The 23342-nt window shown below is 38.4% G+C and overlaps 3 protein-coding genes across 3 annotated transcripts in view; 2 read left to right on the top strand and 1 right to left on the bottom strand.

Annotated features, from left to right (window-relative positions):
• Nucleotides 1-185: 185 nt before the first annotated feature.
• On the top strand, nucleotides 186-4192 carry ppp1r3da (protein phosphatase 1, regulatory subunit 3Da). The gene is made up of 2 exons (XM_083895662.1): nucleotides 186-315; nucleotides 2145-4192. Exon 2 carries the CDS (start codon nucleotides 2173-2175, stop codon nucleotides 3094-3096), a length of 924 nt encoding a protein of 307 aa, XP_083751788.1. The 5' UTR covers nucleotides 186-315; nucleotides 2145-2172; the 3' UTR covers nucleotides 3097-4192.
• A 1700-nt stretch (nucleotides 4193-5892) lies between these two features.
• On the top strand, nucleotides 5893-21353 carry sycp2 (synaptonemal complex protein 2; the record flags this gene model as incomplete). The annotated part of the gene is made up of 34 exons (XM_083895470.1): nucleotides 5893-5916; nucleotides 6036-6176; nucleotides 6343-6486; nucleotides 6578-6673; nucleotides 6766-6790; nucleotides 6966-7051; nucleotides 7149-7243; nucleotides 7326-7360; nucleotides 7439-7581; nucleotides 7700-7752; nucleotides 8099-8144; nucleotides 8227-8328; nucleotides 8439-8499; nucleotides 8811-8959; nucleotides 9238-9312; nucleotides 9869-9977; nucleotides 10230-10318; nucleotides 10790-10853; nucleotides 11265-11680; nucleotides 12700-12862; nucleotides 12966-13024; nucleotides 13108-13287; nucleotides 14615-14693; nucleotides 15612-15901; nucleotides 16592-16861; nucleotides 16990-17041; nucleotides 17143-17262; nucleotides 18002-18195; nucleotides 18343-18437; nucleotides 19022-19121; nucleotides 19620-19678; nucleotides 20593-20671; nucleotides 20999-21055; nucleotides 21248-21353. 34 exons carry the CDS (start codon nucleotides 5893-5895, stop codon nucleotides 21317-21319), a joined length of 3822 nt encoding a protein of 1273 aa, XP_083751596.1. The 3' UTR covers nucleotides 21320-21353.
• Nucleotides 21354-21753: 400 nt separating this feature from the next.
• Nucleotides 21754-23342, bottom strand: part of phactr3a (phosphatase and actin regulator 3a) — a gene marked incomplete at its 5' end in the record, with an annotated part of 30477 nt that continues 28888 nt past the window's right edge. Inside the window, 2 exons of the mRNA XM_083894718.1 lie at nucleotides 21754-22231; nucleotides 22690-22766. Coding sequence (XP_083750844.1) covers nucleotides 22216-22231; nucleotides 22690-22766 — 93 coding nt within the window. The 3' untranslated portion in view covers nucleotides 21754-22215. The remainder of the gene's footprint in view (nucleotides 22232-22689; nucleotides 22767-23342) is intronic.

Genomic DNA, 23342 nt, shown 5'->3' with positions numbered 1-23342 from the left:
ATGCAGAAACGACACGTACAGCGGTGAGTGTTCATTTCAATTCCCTCTGTCTCCCATGAACCAACAGTGGTTTTCTGGTCCGTTCGCAGCTTCCTACTAGCTGCGCGCAGGTTAGCAGATCTGCACAGTGTTAACCTCCGCATGTGTTTTACAGTTGTGGGCGTGATCGTTGATTACAACTCAGCGTAATGTCTGCTGGCAGAGGTGACCGTACAGAAAGGCAGAGAAACGCACACAGCACTAATAAATATCACTTTACATGGACGGTCTGGAATCAGGTTCCGTCCTGCTGCACGCGGAATAGAGTTTCATAGGGTGAGATGATGTCTACGTCTATTATTGTTATTATTGTTATTATTATTACTATTATTACGATGTGCCAAAAGCTGCAGCAGCACATAGAGTGGGAGAAATGAGCTGTGTGCACTTAGGCACGTACGCTCCTCTCATGCAGAGAGTGTTTCTGTTTTCCACCAACATTATGTAATTCCGCACCTTAACGCCGGTTTAGGTACAAGAAGTTCACGTTATGTTACAGCTGGGTCATTAATGCTTTTGGTCAGAGTGCATTATGCGACGTAACGTAACGTGGCGTAATCGGGCCTGGCAGCAGGCGAGCCACAGCTGTGTTTATGCACCACTGTTTATGTTTGTAAGTTTTCAAATTGTATTGAAATGGAATACATGTGTTATATTTAGCCATGGAATATCTCCAGGGAGGCAAACTGATTAACTATCATTTAAAAGTGACAGTCACATTAAATAAGCTGTTTTTTAAGAAATGTATTGCATTAAGTCATAAACATACCATACACAAAGGAGGTAACTAGTAATCCGAGTGTCAGAAGAGCCACTTTTGAGCCCTCTCCTCCCAAATATAACTAATCTGGAGCTGCAAAATTTGACACATAAAATGAAGATAACATCTTGAAACAAGTTGTATAAATAAATATAAGAACTTTGTAGAAGAAGTTTGTTGCATTAGTGAAATTTAAGATTTACGATATGATAGCTGTTAGCTGTATAAAATAGAAAGTGACCCGCTTTGACATGAATAAAACAATGTTTGCACTTTATGCAGCTCACGCTTGAGAAAACATGCCGGCACACGTATGTGGATATAAATAAGTGTTGGGTATTGCTTTTCATATTATAAACACAGTCCTTTTGAGTTGGGGAGGTTTTTAGATGTCACATTTGATGTAGACATGGGATGTGACGAGTTGATGAAATATTAAAACACTTTTGTTTTTATGGCCTTGATCTCTAAATAAGAGGCGTTCACTTTGAGAGACAAACATTAGAATGCAATGTTGTGTAGTGTACTTTATTGCTAAAGCCCTTTACAACAGCCCACAGTTGACCAAAGTGATTTACAAAATAAAAGCATAACAGAAACAGCACAATAATAGTTTTCTTTCAAAGCTACAGTGAAGGGCTCTAGAGTCTACCAGTAAAGGGAGATGCTCCAATTGGTTGGAGTTTGGCTGTAAAACACAGAGGAATTGCCACAAAAAGTTTCAGTAATGGTTCCTGCTACTAAAAACCCAGCAGTTAAATGCTTCTAGTAACTGGGTAGCAAAAGGAGTGGGGTCAATGTGAAATTTTCACAGAAACTTTGGACTATATCTTTATATTTGAGCACTTACAAAAGAACATAAAAGTAGCAAATGCCAAATATTTTTTATATTTATGAGTGACACAGCTGTAGCACGCATCTCTTTCTCTCTTGCGATCATTGATTGTCACTGATCAGGATCAGAGTTTTTGCACAACCATGAACTTCAAGCAAGAAACCAACTGCAGTTCCTCCACTTTGTTTCACTACGACAGCATGGACCTGTAGTCACATATTTTGGTTATTCATTCAGAATATACATCGCCTTGATCTCTAAATAACATTAGAAATGCAATGTTATGTAATGTACTTTATTTCTATAGCCCTTTACAACAGCCCACAGTTGACCAAAGTGCTTTACAAAATAAAAGCATAACAGAAACAGCACAATAATAGTTTTTTATATATATTTTATATTCAGAAAATATCATTTAGGGGCTCACGCCCTCTTAACCCCCGCTCCCCCCTTGAAGCGCTGGGTCGAGACAAAATATTCATAAATTGTGCTTCTTTTGTTTCTTTAAAGGTGAGCAGGACACCAGTTCTCGCATATCATGGATAAAAGGTGGTTTATAGGACACGAGAGGATTTCCTCTACAAAAACTGAACCGCAGATATCCACATTCTGCAGCAATGTCTCAAGGCCCACCATAACTATCAAGCTGACTGAAATGCTCCAGGCTGATAAACCAAATGCAGTAAAGAAGCCAGTTCCCATCCGCCCCCCAGGCCCCAGAGTCCCTCTGCCAAGTGATCAACGTTTCCGCCGCAGCCTCTCTTTTGAACCCACTCCTAAACCCATCATCCAACAACGGTCACGCTCTCTGCCCTCAACCCCAGAGAGGAAGAAACAATGCAGAAATGTGGGTGTGCGGTTTGTTGACTCTTTGGGGCTTGACCTGGAAGACATCAGACATTTCAGATCTGGAGATGATCCACTGGTACCACAACATGTTACTCTTAGATTGTTGATGGGGGCAGAGATGGCAGATGGGAGGCACCTGGAGATCTCCTTGCCATACATGAAGCCACTTTTTCCTGAGCAACCTGGTGACCAGCCAGGTTTCCTGCATCGTCTCTGCAAGCAGAAAGTTTGTCTGGAGGAGGTCTTGTGTTTTGAATTAGGTGTCATCGGAATCACCCAGGTCATCAATTTGGAGTTCGAGAAAGATGTCACAATTCGCTATTCATTTACAGAGTGGAAGAGCTGCACTGAAACCAAGGCCTCATGGGTGTCCACGACCACCAAGACCTGGGAAGGAGGAGGGGGCCCGCTCAGTTGTGATATATTTCGTTTCCACCTGCCAGTTCCTCCATTCTTGCAGCCAGGAGCAGTGTTAGAGTTTGCCATTCGGTACAAAGTCTGTGGGAATGAATACTGGGACAACAACAATGGCGAGAATTATAAGTTAGTTTGCCATAACTACAAGCTCACTGTGCCTAAAGAATGTGAGGATAGCATGGTGCACTTCATTTAAGATGTAAAGTAAAGATAGAAGAAATCTATTAGGAGCACTTTATGACTGCAGTTATCAAGAGAAGTTAAAATGTATTGCGTACTGCTTTGCCACAACATGTCCATTATGTTAGTCAAATGCTAACAGGGGAATTTTTTGAATCAATTTTGATTCATGTGTAACTGGCTTTAGCGGAGTGATATTCATTTTATGCACTTGATGCCAACTTTAATGCTGCTGAGTGTTATAGAAAGATTCAGTCAGACTGAATTGAATGCACTACCACCTGAGTATTTCAGAATCAGAAATACTTTAATAATCCCTGGGGGAAAATTGCTGAAAGTGAAAGTTATTCCCAATCTCGTTATACTAGGGCAGGGGGTCTGCAACCTTTAGAATGAAAAGAGTCATTTTTGTCCCCTCGCCACCCAAATAAAATCAATCTGGAGCCGCAAAACCTATTTGATCCCTAAAATGAAGATAAAATCACATGCTAAAGTGTAGGAAAACCACTTGGAAATGAAATAAATTACACTTTTCTGTAGTTTATGTCTGAGAAAACCTGCCTGGCATCAGCACATGGATCTAAAGATGGACAGGACTCCAGAATGAGCCACTTTAATGGCTTTGGGGGGGAGGTTTTTCCAATTGGACGTAACGGACAACATATCAAAACACTTTTATTTATCCCTTTATCTTGACAAAAAGAGTGTGAAAAGCTAGACGGAGCCACTCCAGAGAGGCTGAAGAGCCACATGAGGCTCTAGAGCCGCAGGTTGCAGACCCTTGTACTAGGGTCTCCTAATAGGAATCCTAACCATCTGACCATATGATGAGAAAATCTATGGTACTATTGAACACTAGGATTTGGTTTACTGAATAATTTTTGCTTGTATTCAGAGACAATTTTTTAAGTCAAACCTTGTGTAATAATTAAGTACTATTACACAAGTACTCAACAAGGACATTACATTGTTGGTTGCATTTGTCTTTCTTCTGTCCTTCTGTCTGTTTGTGAGCAGGATAAGTCAAGCTTTTGATTACATTTTCTGGGGACACTTATACAGACACATTTATGTGCCATATTAAGTTGTTAAAAGTTGCACACTGTATTAAAATATGCATACAAAAATATTTTGTCTCTCGTTTTAATTCACATTTCTATTATATACAGTGTTTAACAAATTTATTGGACCACCTGTCATAAAAACGATAAAACGTTAATATTTTAGAAATCTTTAAAAAACTAAAAATTGTTGTTGTTATTTATCTGGCAAATAATAAACTGAATTCACTTAATACCAGTATCTGGGCTTCTTCTCTGAGAAGTCATAACATTAATCAAGCATAATATTCAACCACTAAAATTTGTAAAAGGGTACATTTGAAAATAACAAAAATAACATTTTAGCATTAAAAATATAATGTTGGTTAAAGACCTTGTACCGGTGTATTAACCATCCCAGAAACGTAAAAAATTTTTTTTTTGATAATTACCAATGCTCTTAAGTTAGGGCAGCTGTGGCTTTGGGTGGGAAGCACTGTAGCTATCTTGATTTAACAGCGTGACAACACAATAAAGGACTTCTCAATTGTGGCTAAAATGTTAATGACAATTATTAAACAACCGTCAAAATAAAATAAAAAAAATAAAACACTATTAGGATCATGATGAAAAAACTGCATTATTTGTTTACTTACTATATGTTAATTACATTCTTGTTGCACTTGCTTTACTCAAGTGTTTATTTCGACAAGGTTGCCAAAGCTTATTGGAAGCTTTGGCAAAAATGACACACCTTTTTTGTTGACAACAAAAAAGGTGTGTCATTTTGTACTGCGGTCAAGCCAGCCAACACATTGTGAACGACATCAAGCCAGCCAACCCAGTTTTTTGCTGTGGGTGATTATAGCAGGTTTACGGTAACAACGTCTCAGAACTGGTTTCAAAATAAAAGCATCCCTCGGGTACGTATCGAAAGACTGTCCTCTAAAGCAAATACTAGCAACGGAAATGTACGGACGTTGAGAAATTTACTTTCAAAATAAAAGCTCATATAATTGACAATTGTAAGCTTAAGCCATTACTTTTTTTTATTGGCCATGGTTATCGGTACCTCAACTCTCCGTGAAAACGCTGGTGAGTTTTTCGTTAACTTGGTTTTAGTGGGGACGGGAGTTTTTTTTTTAACGGAACAAGAAACCGAGACGTTAGGGAACTGCTCTGCGCTCACTCAAAGAGAATTCGCGCGTCTCTGACTGGAGCAATTAAACAAATGTTTATCATACCGTGTTATTTTACATCACTATGGTAAGAAAACGTACAAGAACAACGACTTATTTGCGCTGAGGAGGTCACTTAACATTGGTGCCGGAAATTATTTTGGCAGTTGACGTGTAGCTAGCATTAGCAGCAGTAGCTCAAGCTAACGCTCCCCAAGTAGCAACTTGCTAGGCTTCAGTTAACCAGCGGCAGTTACAGTTATATTATGTCAAAATATATGTACACAACGTCTATAAATAAAACGTTGCGTATTGTATTGGTAGATTATATTCGTAACATTACCCTGTCCACAGTTAACATTGCAAAAAACAGAATGGAGTAGATACGTTTTATATACACAGGAAAGTCGTTTTTGATGAAGTTAGTAGCATACAGCACACAAGACAATAAATGTACACAGAACCGTACAAAACACATGAAGAGCGTAAGATTGGCAGGTTGATTATTTTTTTGATGATTATTAATTTTTCTTTACAGTCATTCTGAGGACAATAGAGGCCAAGTGGCAGTAAATCTGCTCCCAGTAAAGAACAATGTCACTGGGTCAAAACGCACAGGTAAAAATGCAATTTCTTAACACCTTAACTTACCAACATCACAGCTTCTTAATGTTACAGTTGATGTTCTGCATTGGTGAAAAGTAGCTTAATAATTTATTCGTCCCTTCTCTGCACAGTTGGAGAAAATCATTGATGGGGTCTTAAAGAGTGGGGATGTTCATGCACTGGATGTGTTCTTGCAAAGGGACGTGTATGAAGGGATCTCCTTAAAATGCTCCCAACAGTTTCTCACCAAATTGGATAAACTTGTTCAGAGGGTAAGATGTGGCCCAGGACACACACTATCATGTCATAATACCTTGTTTGTTTTAATCAAGGAGTTTTATTTTGTCATTCAACATGTAAGGAACATGAGGGACGAGACATGGTACCCCAATCTCGGTCTGCTAATGAAACAGTTTCTATTCTCTTTTCTTTATTTAGTACTTGGATCAAAAAGATTACAAATCAACCAGTTTGGGCCTCATTATCATTCACAAATGCGGGGAAAACCTGAAACTATCAGGTGGTGGCCAAGGGCTGTCAGGACTAATAGGTCAAGGCCTGGTCAATAAGATAAGTATTAATGTAATACATACCATACATACCAGTGTATGAATGCTGTATAAGTAAATGTAGTCAGGTATTTATTGAACTTTGTTTAATGCACATGGTGCAGTGGTTTGAGAAATGCAGGCAACTGTGGATCCACTGTGGTCCAAAGAGGGACGAGAACATGTTCAACATTTCTGAGGAATTCTTTGATGCGCTAATGGTGAGTTTAGGTCTTACAATAAAACATACTTCATGTAATAAAATGTTAATGTTAGTGTCCATAATGCAAACAGGTTTTCTCGTCTATTACAGGTTGTTCATGAAGCGTGCAGAGAGGGTATGTTTTTACCTCTCTATTTTGCATTCAACACTCTGTGTTTTATGTTTGGGTACATATTCAAATATAAAGTTAGTTTTCAAAAATACATATTTAGTTGCCAGTGCTTAGAATAATGGTACTCTTTGTTACTAGTCACAGTATGTATTAGGTTACTGCTGTATGTTGTTTGCAGGGACATACAAAATTACAGAATCCTTCTTGTATCCGGTTGGTCAAATGGGAATAGATCCCAGAATCTTCATCCTAATCCGGAAGGAGGTTTGAAATCATTTTCATATATACTCATATGGAGTAGCATTTAAAACTATAAATCAGTGATTTTGTTCCCAAATAACATGCTCTTAATGTCTAACAGGCAATCCGTAAATTCAATCTGATTCTGGACAAAATCCCAGTGGAGTTTAAGAAAGACAGGAAGATCCTAACATCACAGAAGGCCTCAGATATCATGTATGTCTTGGTTTTTTCCTCATAGCTTGTATCATTAATACACATTTACTCTATCCTGACCTTGTTTGTCGTATTTATACAGGATCAAAATGGCGGGACAGATATCAGAGGGTGGTGGTAAGTGTTTAATCTGTGGTACTATATATCACTTTTTTCAACTAAAATCTGTACAAATGTGAAACATTTTTGTGTCAGATTACGACTTACAGACAGCGATGATGGAGGCATTGTGCAGAATGGCCACCCCTGACCAGAGAAAGGATCTAGCAGATCAGTGGTTCAGCATGAAGCATGTAGCCAGTGCCTTTGTGAAAGTTCATGATTCTGAGTTCGAGACGGTAAAATTAGAAAATTTATCACATCAGCATATATATTGTTACAATACTCTGACAATGGACTTTAACAACATTACAGCAAGTGTTTTGGGGAACTGAATGTAAATCAGTGTGATTTCAGGATTGTCGGAAGTTTCTGAACATGGTGAATGGGATGCAGGGAGACACGAGAAGGTACGCCACAGCTCTGTGCTTTCTAACTAATGACATGGAACTTGATGCGTCATCATTTGCTTTCAGTTATAAAGGATATTTAATGTAACTCTTAATTCACACCCTAGCCTTGGCCTACTCCAACACGGTGGGTATATTTAATAAAAAAAGAATAGTTTTGGTTATAGTTCTGCTTCTGTCCTCAGTGATAACAAGTATAAACAAACATTTGTGTCATTCTCTTTCAAAAATCATATATTTTTGATAAATGCTACAATATTTCTGTGATAGCAGAAAAGATAAAAAAACATGCATTGCCAATGACAGATGCACATAACTAAATATTGCCATTCTCTTCTTACAATAGGGTGTATTCTTACCCTTGTTTGGATGTGTATCTGGACAAGTTTGAGGTCAGTATGAACAGGATGTTAAAAAAGTAGAGAGTAATCAATAACGTATTGGCAGTGTTAAAGGATTGTGGTATGCTGTCAGCTGCTGATGCCCAATGATGAAAAGCTGGAAGAGTTCTGGATTGACTTTAACCTTGGAAGCAACAGCATATCCTTTTACTTCTCTCTGGCTGTGGAAGGACAGGTACCTCAACTGTGATTGAAAATAATGTATAACCTATAAAATGTATATTCACAATCAATGAGAGACATCTGTTAACAGTCTAACATGGTGGTTGTTTCCCCTTCATGTAGGAAGTTCCATGGGAAACAATCTGTATCACTGAAAATGAAGTCCAAAGCTACTCTGTTACAGGTATTTAAAGCCTCTAGAGGTAGATTTGATTCTAACAGCAGCTCAGTTATACAGTATGTACTGTATTTTAGTCTTAAATTCATCCACCCACTCAGAATAAAAAAAACAAACAGGTAGTAGATTTACAGAAGACAGATTTATGTTTTTCATGGCAGGAGGAGAGAAATAGATCAAACTGAAATACTTTTTACATAGATATTATCTCTTTGAGATTTGTGTGTGGGTGGTCAGCTGTAACTTTTTAGTATTTTCTCATATGCGTTTGTTTGTTAGTGCTGTATATGGAGGGTTTATTTTTATTTTACATCCAGAGGCGTCTAAGAAGAAAGTCTTGCACATAAAACTGAGGGAGGTGATAGTTGTTGGTGCAGTTGAAGGATCAAGTCTTACCATCTGCTTCAGCTCTATGCTGGATATCCTGCAGGCTGCTCGTAGTGTCTATGGACAAAGCAAACACCTGGTAAGCTATTATATATATGTTTTACATCAAATTATATGAGCTGTTGAAAGGAGAGATAAAGTAATGACATGACACTGACAAGAAATTGGCATACCCTGAAAAAAGTTTGAACACTAAAGGCATTTTAATGAATATTTATGTTGTAACATTTCTTTGTGATTATACACATAACAGCTCATAAAATATGAAAACCACAGCCTTATTGCTTTTGCTCTGAGCGACAAACTAGGCTTTGTCAAATTAGATGATTTACATTCACCAGTGTATCCTCCTGTCAGGGCTTTGTAAGGAAGACAGGCACATCTGTGGTGAGGACTAGTGTTAAAATCATGATGGAAGAGCGTGGCTCACAGGTATGCAATACTCACTTTGTCAGTTTACAGAAATAATAATTATTGTTGTTATCACATATACCACAATACTGGCGATAGATGGTTAGGGTTTTATGGTGGTGGTATAATTATGAAGCTCTCTAGGTGCAAACCAGTATTACAGGTATAAGACACTTCAGTCCACCCTCATGCAGGTTGTTCCAGAAAGCCAGATGTCCATTTGTGAAAGTGAGAATACGGCCCCTTACATTTTACCTGCCACAGCTGTACCTGTACAGGTAAAAAAAAGAGTTTATATTGCATGTGAAATGAAATACTCTGTTGCTGCAAATGTATTATAGTTTTGCATAACACATGTATGTTGTTTAGGAATGATTGCCAGACTGTCCCAATGTTATGTCTTTGTGAAACAAATAATTTCAGTATGTCTCTCAAATGTCCAGCAGGGGTTGTAGAGGACAAAATGACATGAAGAGAATGCTGGATAAAAATCGTATTTATTCATCATTCTGTTAGACTGAATGCAGTCATTTAATCCTTCCCAAAAAATATATCTTAAAAATTATTTTCCTTTCAGACATCGATCCCAGCCAAAATGAGGATTTCAGAGTCCACCAGTTTCATCAGCACCCATGCGAGAGGAAGTGTATGTAGTGCCAGCTCCCTCTCTTCTGTTATGCCATCAAGTAAGTGGAGACTACAAACCCTACAATTCTAGGGTTTATTTTCTTCAGGTTGTAAAATTATGGTCATTACATTATATTAACATTAGACTACACATAGGGGGTCCTTATAAACTATAAACAAAACCCAGAGGCTAAACAATTTTGTTACTGTGAGTTTACTCTATTATTTGACACATGGGAATCTTCTTTCTTAATTTTGTTACTGTCTCAACTTTCATATATAACATTGTTTTTTTCCCCTTTGCCTTTTAGACACCCCAGCAAAGGGTAAACAGAAGCCATCTATGGTGAAGGATTCCTCATGTGATGGCAGTGCAAGAGTAGGTGTCATGATGGAGAAGGTATGAAACACTGGAAGCACTGCAGTTACCCAATACTGAACAGTGTTTCAAGCACTGAGTCGACAGGGATTTTTCAACAGCAAACCAGACAAGTGATGTCACAATATGCAAAATATAATGTTGTTTTCGCTTTTGGAATAAAACTAAATTTTCTGAGTGATATGATTCCACAGAGCTCTTCTTCTAAACGGGTAAATAAGAAGATTGTTGACAAAGGCAATAAGGTATAATCATCTAATTGTTCCTTTTTATAGTAATAAGTTGATGTACAATGTGTTGTCTAATTGCACAAAATCTTCTTTTTGGACTACTACATATAATTCAGTGTGTGGGTATGACAGATTTACCCGTATACAGCACAGTAGTATTGCTTTTGACTTGCATGCTTGAACTGTGAATAACCCAGATCATATTTGAAGCTCACTTAATTATATCATGAACTTACATTTGCTGTGTCTGCTTTTCCTACAGAACATCCCATTGGAAAAAGCAGTAGATGTAGTCCCAGCTGGACAGGGAGGAGAGCAGGCTCTGGGTATTTTATTGGCTTAAATTTAGCCTCAAAATATAGCTATATTAGTATTTGTCAGAGACTCTGTAACCCACTCTTTATAATTTTACTTACAGAGGATTATTTTGTGCCTGACACTCAACCCAGATCTCCAAAAAGCATGTAAGCACTGTTAAGAACCACAACAATATTTGCAGATCAATCTATTTGGTAATGTTGAATGTATTTTGGGAAGGCATATCTAAACATGTTATTCAAATCGCAGATCTTCTAACTGGAGCAAACAGTCAGTTTCTGAAATGTTATCTGTGAAAATGAATAGACCTGGTAAGTCATCAAATATCTTTAACTAACATCACTAAATATTTCACACTCTAAATCCACAAGGGTGTTGTCAAAGTTATTCATTTCCTTGTTTTTTTATTATTATTTTAGATCCTCATTTAAGTTCATTAAAATGGCAGGAGCGTACATCTTTAGCAGTGAGAGCCTCAGTTCCAGGCTCAGGCCCAATCTGCCAGAAAGAGTTCCATACCAAACTCAGTGAGCGCCTACAACAGGTCCTCACTCAACAAAACCAAGATTGTGCACCTCAAGAGCCAACTGCAGCCAAGAGAAAAATGTCTCATATCAGTGAGCACGCTAAGAGCAGAAACTCTGAAGACCAGCTCTCCTCCACTTTGTGTGATTCTAAAGTACAGCAAGCTCAGAGAAAAGGGCAGATGTCAAAGGAAGCAGATGCTGCTCTAAACAAACTTCCAGTCAGGGCTCTCACAGTGAAAGACCCACAGGAGAGAAAACCACCCAACATAAAGGGTGAAAAAAGCAGCGCCCTTTCAAGAAAAGAAAAGGTATGAAATCTGAGCCTTATGTCCCGTCTGTTTGGTAATGTTCTGTAAAGTGTCACGCCTTCTGTTGTCATGAATCAGAGAAATGCAGCGGTTACACAAAGCATGGTGAAACAAATCTCAAGCCACTATGACGGTAAAACCCAATCCACAGTGAAGCATACAACAGAAGATGTCCATTCAATCTGGATCCCTCCTCTTATCAACAGGTATATTGACTGTATGGCCACATTTTCTTTCACAGTAGTTATAAACAATATGTCAACACTTGCTAACACTTTGTTATAGGCCAATCTTCAATATGAGCTGGTTGCAAAATGTTAAAGTAAGTGATCAATTCTTTATACAGTATATGAGTAGCTGTAAATGTATTATCTCCTGCATCTTTTTCTAAATATTATAATTTCTGCAATAGAGTAATGTTTCTGGAGCTAGAAGCCTTGTGAAATCCCACAATAAAACAACAACAAAAACATCTTTAAGGTAATGTGCTGTACTCACTCAAAATTTGAGGTTCATTTTTATATTTCAGTGGATTTTAATGCATTTTAAGATTTTTTTTTTTTGTTGAACAGAAACGATGTTTTTGCATTCAGCATTGGCTCATCATTGCATATGGGGGTAAATATTAATAATGATAGTTACTTTTTTCCTTGAGTGTATTATACAGAAGTATCTTGTTTGCCTCTGCACTGTTTAAATGTTGAATATTTTGCTCTTTAGGAAAAGGACAAAACCTTCGCCAATACTTCTGCCATTTTGAACAGGTAAAGTGAAGTTGAAATTGGCCCATGGACTGAACAACAGTAAGAGTTTGCATGTATCGAAAGTCTAATTTCATATTCCACTTGTCGTTTGACAGTGTCGTCGATGACCCCTCTGTATCACACAGAACAACCGAGAAAGGACAACCTTTGAAAAAAGTATACTTTGTTTTTATATATTTCATTATAGGTTGAAAATGTTGACCAGAAAGTGTGTGTGTCTTCTTGTTGTGTCTCATTGTTACTTGTGCATTGCAGAAGTGGCATGCGAAGACACATTTGTTCAGCGACACGGATACAGACCATACCACCACAGAGATCAGCTGGTTGAGGGAGTCAAACAGGAAGCCCAAACCCAAAATTACCAAATATTCAAAGCAGGCACCCAAAAAACCTAAAGCTGTGTCAACACATACTACCTGTATGTTTTTAATCTGAAATGTAGATACAATAATGTAAATAATTTTTTTTTATTGTATTGTATGTATTTATTATAATGGAATTTCTTTCTTTTTTCTTTGCAGACGAATCTTCAGGTTTACTACCTCCCTCCCCCAAATCTGAAACTACCAAACCCAGCAAAGTAAGGCAGTATTGTTTTTGTAAATGATGTGCTCTTAATGCACTACCACAGTCAGCCACAGTGTGCCACTGTTGTTTAAGCAGAGGAAGCAGAGCATGAAGGAGAGCGTTGAGAAACCAAAGAAGGCCATGAAGCCAGCAGCAGAACCCAGCAGACAATGTGCAGCAGGCAGGAGGCCCAAGAGAGCTGCAGCCAACTTTCCAAAGAGCTACAGAGAGCCAGATGACAGCCAGTCAGAGTCAGAGGACCCTACTGTTCCTGAGGTAAACAATTCATCGATGACACTCCTTTACTTTGTTTTAACAGAAGCATTGCAAACCAAATAACAAAATTATCTTTCTTATTATGTATGCACATGGATATTTGTTCTGAAAATATGTATAATTTTATCTCTTCTGGCTGCGTCACATAATTTGGATCACTGCAGTTAATGTTTTGGTATTTTGATCAATAAAGTAAACTCAGTGTGATCAAATTCAGCATTACAATGTAGATCTACATCAACATTTTGGTTACTATATGTATATCTTTACTCCAAAGGGCACAACAAATAATGATGCAGTCAGAGGTGATGGACCCCAAACTACAGCACAACACTTTGTTTACACTCACCCACACGCCTGGCTCTGTCCCACGCACAACATGAATTGCTAAATAATAAATGCTGATGTCAAGCAAATGATATCATAATATTCAATAATTTTCACAAGAACAGTCATTTAGAAATGAATGTTCTACTGAACACATGGATCATAGACTTAATTGTATTTGATTGTATCAATCTTTTTGATTGCATGTATTTAATTTAATTTAATGATGCATCAAAAGTCAATGTGGGTGCTTATCACAATCCATGCACACAGGGAAAATACCTGTTGGGCTTACACATGTCATCAGTAGCACATGCAAATTGATTAAATGTTATATTTTTCTTCATTGTACTCCTCACCTGATCATCTGGAGGACAATGAGAAAACTCAAGAGGTTGTTCACATGAAGAAAAAGCCTGCCAGCAAAAAAACAACTAAGAGTGAACTGAAGTCATGGAGCAGCCATCTTAGCAGCGTTGACTCAAAACAGCCAACTACTTCCAAGGTAGCGGTCACAGAGTTCACAGATTATGTCATCCAACACATTTTGGTATTTGTGTATCTGAGTTTATAGCATGCTCATAGTGTGATTAGCTTTTATTAATGTTAGACTGACTGACTAGAGCCATAGCGTGAATGTTGTGGGGCTGTGGAACTATAATTTTCCAGATAGATTTAACTTTTGTGGTATTTACATTTGTTAGGTTGTATCATTTTAATAATGGAAAAAAAATGTTATAGCATCTACCATCTATATCTATTATTTTGCCTGGATTACACTTGTTGGTTACTTGTTATGTTGTTTCTGGTATGATCAGACATTGTCATCATTTTAAATGTAAAATACACATCACAAGTGCTTACACTGCATCTCCACTGCATGTTGTCAGCCTACACACAGTTACAGAAACGCTTTGTTTTTTAGCAGCAGAGGCTTGAGAATGTTGCTCGAGAAACTTCAAAGTATAAAAAGAACAACATTATCTGTGTCCAACAACAGATAAAACCATTGGAAGATTCCTTAGTGTTTGGCCGGACCCCAGTCGGTTCATCCCCTCCTTTCATTGAGACCATGAGATGTAAGATTCTGCTGAAAGTCACTCCTTAACATCACAGTCACATAGCATAATTTGCCTCATTTGACACCAACTAATGTCTACTCGATGATTTATGAATGGTGCAATCATTTATTTGTTTCATCACTTTGATTTATTATTTGATTTTATTCTTCTTTTTTCCGAGTTTCATAGATATCATAGATATTAAAACAAGCGTTTTGTGCTTTTGCTTCCTTTTTATGAAGCAGGTTGAGGTGCTGTACAAATTCTGACAATCTGTCAGACTTAATCCAAAGAGAAATGTATACAGGCTGTATTCAGATCGTGTCCAGTGCCCTCAGCAATCCCCCCCAGGGTGCTCCACCTAGAATCATAGTCACATTTATGCAGGGTTTGGTTTCTTAAGTCTTAACCATCTTTTTTTTCTTCTTCTTCTTTAATTTAATTCTTCATATAGGGCCTGTGGTTTTCCTAATACATTTTTAGTTTATGGTTACATTTTAACTGAGAACAAGTAATGGTATTAGCTTTATGTTAAGTTGTAGGGCTGCCACAATCAATCAGTTTTATAATTTCTTGATTTACCAAATAGTTGTTTAGTCCAAAACTATTGGAAAATGGCACGACAAATCGCAGAAACTAATAAATATTCTAATTTAGGAAGCTGAAATCACAGAACCTATTTCATGTTTTTAAAAAAACAAAACTTGCTTAGAAGTTGATCAATAATATGTTGCTGCCTTATTTTGCCATTTCAGTATCACTTGTAGAGAAATGTAATGTAACGTTTTTAAACTCTTACATAAATGACCTCGTTGCTCGACAACCCTTTAACTGTAAATTGATATGTAGAAAACAAGTATATTTTGACCTCTTACCCGTTGTCTTACTGCTAAGGCCAGCTGTTTGAACATCTGTGCTTATTTTGCACCCCCTCAGCTGCTGAGAGGTTGGCCTCAACCTTGGATATGAGCTGCTCCCCTCTTCTCACCCCGCGGGGATTCCCACTCGCTGCCTCCCCTGAGCCTGCCTGCCAGGACTTCCCCTCGCAAGTCCTGCTGCTACCCAAACCTCGCTCTCCAATCAGCAGTAAAGGAAACTTCAAGTCCCTTTCTAACTTCAGGGCAGAAAAGAAGCACAACGTATCCAAGACTAATTCTATCCAGTCTGCCACCTCTCTCCCTTCACTGAAACGCCAGTGTCCTGAAAACAATGCTCCCACAGCAGAGGTAACGGCATCTTTCTGAAGTGTGTGTTGTAGCTCACGTTGATTCTGTGCCAAGTGTTGGGTTCATACTCAAATATTTTGTACTACAAGTTCTATTTTACCCATCTATACATGGCCAGGCAGTCTAGAATATGATTTGTTGTCATTTACTACTGCACTTATATGGTAGAGTTTGGAGTTCCCTGGTATTTTACATGTTGATGTGGATCACACCTCTACACTACATGCACATCATGTACCTTCATGAGCAGTTACCTAGAACTTCAGGATGCACTGTAGGTCTGAAACCTGGGCAGTGTTATTTTAAATTCCCAGGCCAGCTGAGAAAATGTGGGCAGAGATGGTTAAGCAACAATGCAACAACAGTAACAATGGTAACATTTCACTCCTTCTACACCCATTGTTGAGGTTTTGAGGTCATGGGTGAATGTCTGAAGTGGTCAGTAGAGAATTCAACTTTATCCAATAAAATAATACAATCTATTAATGTCCTAAATGGTGGAGTTAAACATGATGTTCTGAATGATGAAGTAGAATGACTGATAATAGTGCTGCAAGACTTCATCTTTGCCTTTTTATGCATTGTGGAAAATGTTCATCATTTCAGTGGTATTCCTCCATGACAGATATGTTGATTTTCTGATCACCAAATGAGCTGACATTCTTCTTGTCCGTCATTTCCTGTTTCCAGATAAGTCCATATCAGCAGTGTCCATCTCCAGCACCTATGTCTCCTTTGTCTCTGCCCACTCAGCCCCTGATGACATCCACAGTCATTGAGCTGGATAAGCCTCAGTCACCATTCCCTGAAGACATTATCCACCATGGCAGCCTTTATGGTTGTAGTATGTCTGAAATATCTGAGGTTTCACTGAGCCAGTTATCCACCAAGTCAATCGTGGTTGCTAGCAAAGTTGAAGACAGTCTAAATCTGTCTCTGAGTGTGTTTAATGAAACCGAGGTAAGGATGGCTTTAGCACATGTTGAATAGATGGATAGATTGGTGGAAGCGATCAAAAAAAACAAAAAATCAACAACAATGCCTGAACAAATTACAAATATCTTATGCATTACTATCCAACCTTACAGAAAACACCACTTTCAGACCAAGATGTGAAGTCTGCACAGAGTCTTATCTCTGGTAAAATACTTTTTTTGTGTTCAGCTCCATTCTTTACATATAAACTATATTTCCCAGTTAGTGTAATATCATTTTTAAATTGTGAATTGTTTTTGTAACAGGACCAAATCGTAAGCGCCACATATCCAGTGATACTGAGGAAGATGAGAAGAAGAAGAAGAAAAGCAAGATGAGAGGCCTATGTTCTCCCCGAATCAAGCCAAGGAAGTTGTTCCATTCCTGTAAGCCATGTCACAAATTTGTGATAAACTGGGCCAGGAATAAAATTGCATCCAATTGGAATATTGTCAAAAAATGAGAACTGCAAAAATATAATACAAACCACAGCATGAAATATTATTTATTTATACAACACCATTCATTTTTAAAAACATAATGAAAAAGTTAATATTTCTCATATATTCACAGTTTAATTGGTCTAAACTTTCTGTGTTTCTCTTTAATTAAGACCACTTGAATAAGGCATCTTAGTGAGAAGTTACTTAAATCATTATTCACATACTAAATGCTAGACATATTTTCATATTTTACTACTGTTAATATAATCATATTCCCAAAGTAGTTTAAGCAGCTGGAAAAAGATCTGGGTTTGCAACCCGGTTCGAACGATAGCCTTTCTGGAAGGTAGCCGGTTCAATCCCCGACCAGTCCGCAGCTGAAGTGCTGTTGAGCAAGGCACCTAACCCCCTCACTGCTCCCCGAGCGCCGCTCACTGGCATGGCAGCTCACTGCGCTGGGTTACATGTTCTACACCTCACTGTGTGCTGTGTGTGTTCACTAACTCACTGCAGAATTGAATTTCCCCTTGCGGGACTTAAAGGGTTCTTAATCTTAATCTAATCTTAATGTGCGTGTTCCTCTGGGTACTCAATGTGGGTAACTTTTTGTTTATTTACCCAGAAATGTAATCTCTGAAGTATTCAGTCCTTACTTGTCAGTGGATCTTCCTTTTATCCCCAGTTACTGAGGTGTCTGCTGAGGGAGAGGTGAAGCGAGTTCAGTCTTCTTCCCGCACGGTGAGCTCCAGTCACTCGGATGCTGAAGTGAGGGGAAGAGACGTGGACATGGACGAGGATTTGGAGTTGTCTGAAATTGTTATTAACCCAAATAACCTGTGCCAGAAGTTCAGCTCTGAGCTAAAGAAGAAGTCTCAGGTCAGACACGCACCACAATCATCGAAAATTGTTTGAGGCATGGTGCCATATCTGTTCAAGAAACCATTAAATGTTTTTATTTTGAACAACCACAAAAAATCTCAGCTCTATTTTAATAACATAACGTAAAACTGTTTTTGTATTCAGAGCCGTAACAAGATGATGGACGTTTACAACAAGTTGTCTCTGAAGACTGTTCAGCAGCATGTCACCTCCCTCAGCACGCAAGCCACTACATATAGGTCAGAGTTTGTTTGTTTTTTGCTAAATTGTTGAACCGTTACTACAGAAGACCGAGTTGATTGCATATGCATTAGAGAAAATTTGGCATTATAAAATAAAAATGACAATGACTCATCAGTTCAATTATATTTTTATCTTGCTCCCATCCACAAAATGCCATCTATTATTTCTGATCATGTTGATGACAAAGCATTTACTGTGGAGAAGAAAAGGCCAAGGAATACATTGAGAATGTTTATGCCTGTAAGAAGAAAGCAGGGTTGAGTCTTCCTGGTCTAAAATTATAATATTTACTCTGTGAAATAGCTAAAATTAATGGGTTAAGGTACAAGATGAGGCAGATTGGATATATTATAATATAAAAGAACAATGCTGAATTCCAAAATAAAGTTTTAGCTGACCTCAATGTGACCACCAACCCCTCCCTGGTAGCTACTGCCACAGAGAAAATCATATCCCGGGGAAACAACTGTATTGCGACAGTAGAGTCAGCTTTTTCATTGACTTCCCAAAGATGCTCCAAGTGCAATTTACTGCATAACAAAGCGAGTTTCACTGAAACAAATCTCCATTCTCTGCACAGGACTCAGAGGCTTGAGCAGATCCAGCAGGTCCTCTTGGATGAGATTCACAAATTAGAGCAGGGTGACACTCTGTTTGCAAACATGGAAAAAGACCTGAGTGTGAGTCACTTTACCTTCTACTATCTATTTATCTCTTTCACACACACATGCTAAATTTAAAGAGAAAGTGGGAAGACATGTTGTTAAAATGAATACAGTACTATTCGCAAATGTCAGGGCACCATCAGCTTTGTTGTTTTTACGTCCAACCCAGTTTTGAGAGTGTCAGGGCCATGCTATTTTAAGTGCATGAGTAAGTCCCACTAAATACTTGACACTCTAACCTGTACAAGTTGTTTTGTTTTTTTCTGCAAATTCCTTTCTGGATCTATACCAATAAAGTGATTGAGAAATAATTATAATAATATAATAATTATACTTTATGGTCATTATAGCATTGCTAAAACAACACATCTAAATAGTGGCCTGAGACTTTTGCACATTACTGTATATCACAATGTAGTATTGTGTTAGATGCTCCTGTCATTGAATACTCTATGTTGTTGTCTTGATGTTGATTTGGCTCTTATGCATGTTTTTGTCTGTTTTCTTTTACAGACTTACTGGAAAAAACAGATTGTGGTTTTCCATTCTTTCCAGGAGCAAGAAGTCAGGAGGTGAATGTAAAGACTTTGTTTACCTGTTTGCATGAGCACTTTAGTTAGTTTGCCGCTGATTTCCTGAAACACTGATCAATGCAGTTCCCACTGGCGTAAACCTCACACTCTTAACGTTTGAATAACACCGTGTTCTGAGGAACAAGCTTGGCTCGAAAATACATTTTTCCCTGGAGCTTTTTTTTTTTTGAGCTGGTGTGTCTTCATATTACTAAACTTTCCACTCTGCTATCCGCTGCTGACTGCAAACGGCCATTCGGTCTGGTATGATGAGTCTTGTTTAATGGGAATGACAAAAATGCCAAAGATTTTTGTCAGTCAGCATCACATTCACCAACACGTCTTCATGGTTGACTGGTAATCACAGCAGTGTCTGTAGCTGGTTTTAACAGTATTTTTAATGAAAGAGAAACATCGCCAGAATTCCTCCTGATTTTGCTCTAAATGCACACTTTTAAATCCACCCCATTCATTGTCCTTACATTTTTCAGAAAGCACCATCCATATTATATTACTGCCTCCACAGTTTCCCTGTGGTTACTGACAGGACATTTTTATTTTCAGAGCCCATCATCATCCTCCTTCCTCCTACTCATGTCATTTTTTGCAAAAAAATAATCAAAAAAATCAAAAAAATACTGCTGCTGTTTTTTTCCCCTTGTGTACTTTTTATAATTACGCTTCAATCTGGAATACTGATATTCAGAACAGCTGCTCAATGGGGAATATGCAGTATATTCTGTTGAGACATACAGGTAATAATAATATGAATACCACTTCAAATTAGGCTTAATGCGTAAGTAAGTACTGTAATTTTGTTAGGTACAAATGCTGCATTGAGTATTTCATTTTTCTCTTACCTTGTGTGTTCCCCCTGTTTTGTTCTCTCATTTGTTGTGTGCCCTTGCCATCAGAAATGAGGTTCTGAAGAAAACCCTCCAGGACAACTTGTGTCACAGCTTGGAGTACGAGCAGAGAATATTCACATCCCAGGTCTGACTCTCAAACTTCACAGCTGACATATAATGTGTCTTTCATTTTGTTGCTCATGTGATGCCATAAACTCTGAACTAACTGTGAATTCAGACTTCAGGAAGTTTTGAAAGAATCACTTCATTTATTTTTTTTAACAGAACATGTCATGTCTGCCTGTCAACCTGTCTGTCCCATCCTTTTTTTCCCCTTTTGCTTAATGTCATTTACATCATATTTGCTTATCATCTCATTGTCATGTGTCAGCTTGTACCCTGCTTGACCTGACTTTCATATTATTCCATGTCCCCATGTGTAATACCCTGCTGCTCTGCCTGCTGCTTTCAGATGTGCCTCATAAGAAAAGACATGAAGTTACTTCAGAACACAGTCCTGACTGAGATGGTGAGTCGACACGACACATTCTGAACAAAGTCACCGTTTTTCATTTTGTGTCCTTCATTTTTCTCCTTTGAAAGTTCTAAATGACAAAACACCCCTTCCAAAACTATATAACAAACTATAATTCAGACAGAATTGTGTGTGGGTTTTTCTTGTGGAGGTGTAGTTCCTAAATGGTTCTTTGTCCTTTTATAGCAAGAGGGAGAGGTCCAGAATATGAGGAGAGGTCTGCATGCTTTGTTTTTCCCTGATGGAGCCAGGTTGTGAGTTTCCTCTATACCAAGAACAACACTGTGTATTTCACCACGCTGATTTTGAGGTCAGTGTTTGACTGAGGTGTTTTCCAGGTTCTGGTTTAATTGTACGTGGAAGTTTTGTTTTGTTTTTCTAAACAAGACATTGAAGAAATGTTATGTTATTCAATTATTACATTGTGGAGTCAGTAATTTTTAGTGTTCCTTAGAAAGTACGTTTGTTCTGTGATACATTTAATGAAAATTCCTGATATACGGAAAAAATGGAAATTAAATGTTAACTTATTAAAAATATATAAGAATGAGATATGCCATATTTTTTTAAAAAAAGACCTTGTATTTTGAAGACAAGTAGTGCTTACAAAGGTATTTCTCTTTTCAGTGAAGACATTGACGGTCCCATTCATATTGACATACTGTATGTACAGTGGATATCAAATTCAGTCCCAATACCACTTCCCCACACTGCACAGTCTTTACACAGTCCAAGTGACACATTATTCATCATTTAAGAAAAGGTGAAGCTGGTCACATGCACAACTTCTTCCCACTACACGGATTCACACAGTCTTGTCATAGGAGTCCATGTAATAGTAAAAAAAAAAAACACTGACTGAATGACAGGATTGTTTTTTTTTTTTCCTCCACTCTCTTCCTGAGAGTCAGAGGCTCCACCAAAGTCCTCTTTCACCATGTGGTGACGTCCAGTTGTCTCTAGACACCATCTTCTCTCCTGCACCCGTGCTCTTAGGCAGATGATGTTGGATATTCAGGGTGCTGGAAGAATGTCAGAGACCCACTGAAGACGAAAAGGCTCCAGGCTCTCTGAGCTGTCACCGCTGAGCAGCTTGGAGCAGCTTCAGAACATTTCTACGCTCAGCATTTCTTCACAGAAGAAACTCCCCGCTTTCATGGCCGGTGGAACCTGTAGAGACAAATGCGGACAAACTGTGTGTAAAGGGGAAACGGTACAAATCGTGAGACCAGAAGGTGCCTTTTGTATTACCCTCGGCCATGATTACAGCTATTAATCAGTTCTGCGGGGGTATTTTAGCGCAGTCATCAAATGTACTGAGTGGCTGGATATATACCATGTCCTCACTCTGGCTCTGCAGGTTAGAGCATACAACCAAGGACCTCTGCTTTCTAAACAGGCTTAATCAAGGACACAACAGCATTTTTTTTTATCCCTCTGGCTGACAGCGCAAGCTCTCCAGAGGACAACCGCCCCCTACCCCCATATTCCGAAACACTCCCATCTATCTTTAGCTCCTCTGTGATTTCTGCGCGCGCAAGGAGAGCTAAATTTAGACCACTGCAGCCCAGAATAAAGCACATACATAGACAAACATACACAGACATGTACCTCAGAGTACTACTGACCTTGTTAGGTGTTTGCTTGAGGCATGCACTTCCATCTCAGTGCTTTTGAATTCGTTCAGCTCTTTTCGGATTGCAGCCTGTGGGGAAAAGGAAAAAACAGTGTTAGTAAATCCAGAGCCATTGAGGCACTGCAATGTCTGAACAGCAACGGCAGTAGAAAATCAAAATAATTTTCAGTCAAACTTAATAAGGTGATAACAGTTGATGTGAGGAGAGTTAAATCGGTTTATTCCCAAGAGTTGCGATGCACATTGTGTCACTCAATATCAGTCTTGCTTTTTTGGCTTTATAGCTACATAATAAGCATATAATAGACATACATTTAAAGCTCAAGTGTGTAAGTTTTCAATGTAAACGAGTGTCCGTTTCAATAAACCACAACTCCACACAACTGTGTTTCTCAGTAAAGCGGTGCTTTGTTTTCTTATCTGTGGCGACACACAATGATGCATCTTTCATCACGCCAGGGGAAGGGAAGGTGGAAGCATCAGCTATGCCAGTAAAGTGACACACCAGCAAACTGTATGTTAAGGATTTAACCCTGGTTCTCTGAAACATGAGTAAGGTAGTAAACAAATGTTGGAAAATGGTACTGAGAGAGTTGTACTTTCCGCCTGGACTTGCTGGAAGTGCTTTTGCCCATTTTTCCAGAA

Source organism: Microchirus variegatus, assembly GCF_963457635.1.
Source record: "Microchirus variegatus genome assembly, chromosome: 9".
NCBI classification, from domain to species: domain Eukaryota; kingdom Metazoa; phylum Chordata; class Actinopteri; order Pleuronectiformes; family Soleidae; genus Microchirus; species Microchirus variegatus.
Note: the sequence above shows the minus strand (reverse complement) of the source record. Positions and strands in the feature narration are given on the sequence as shown.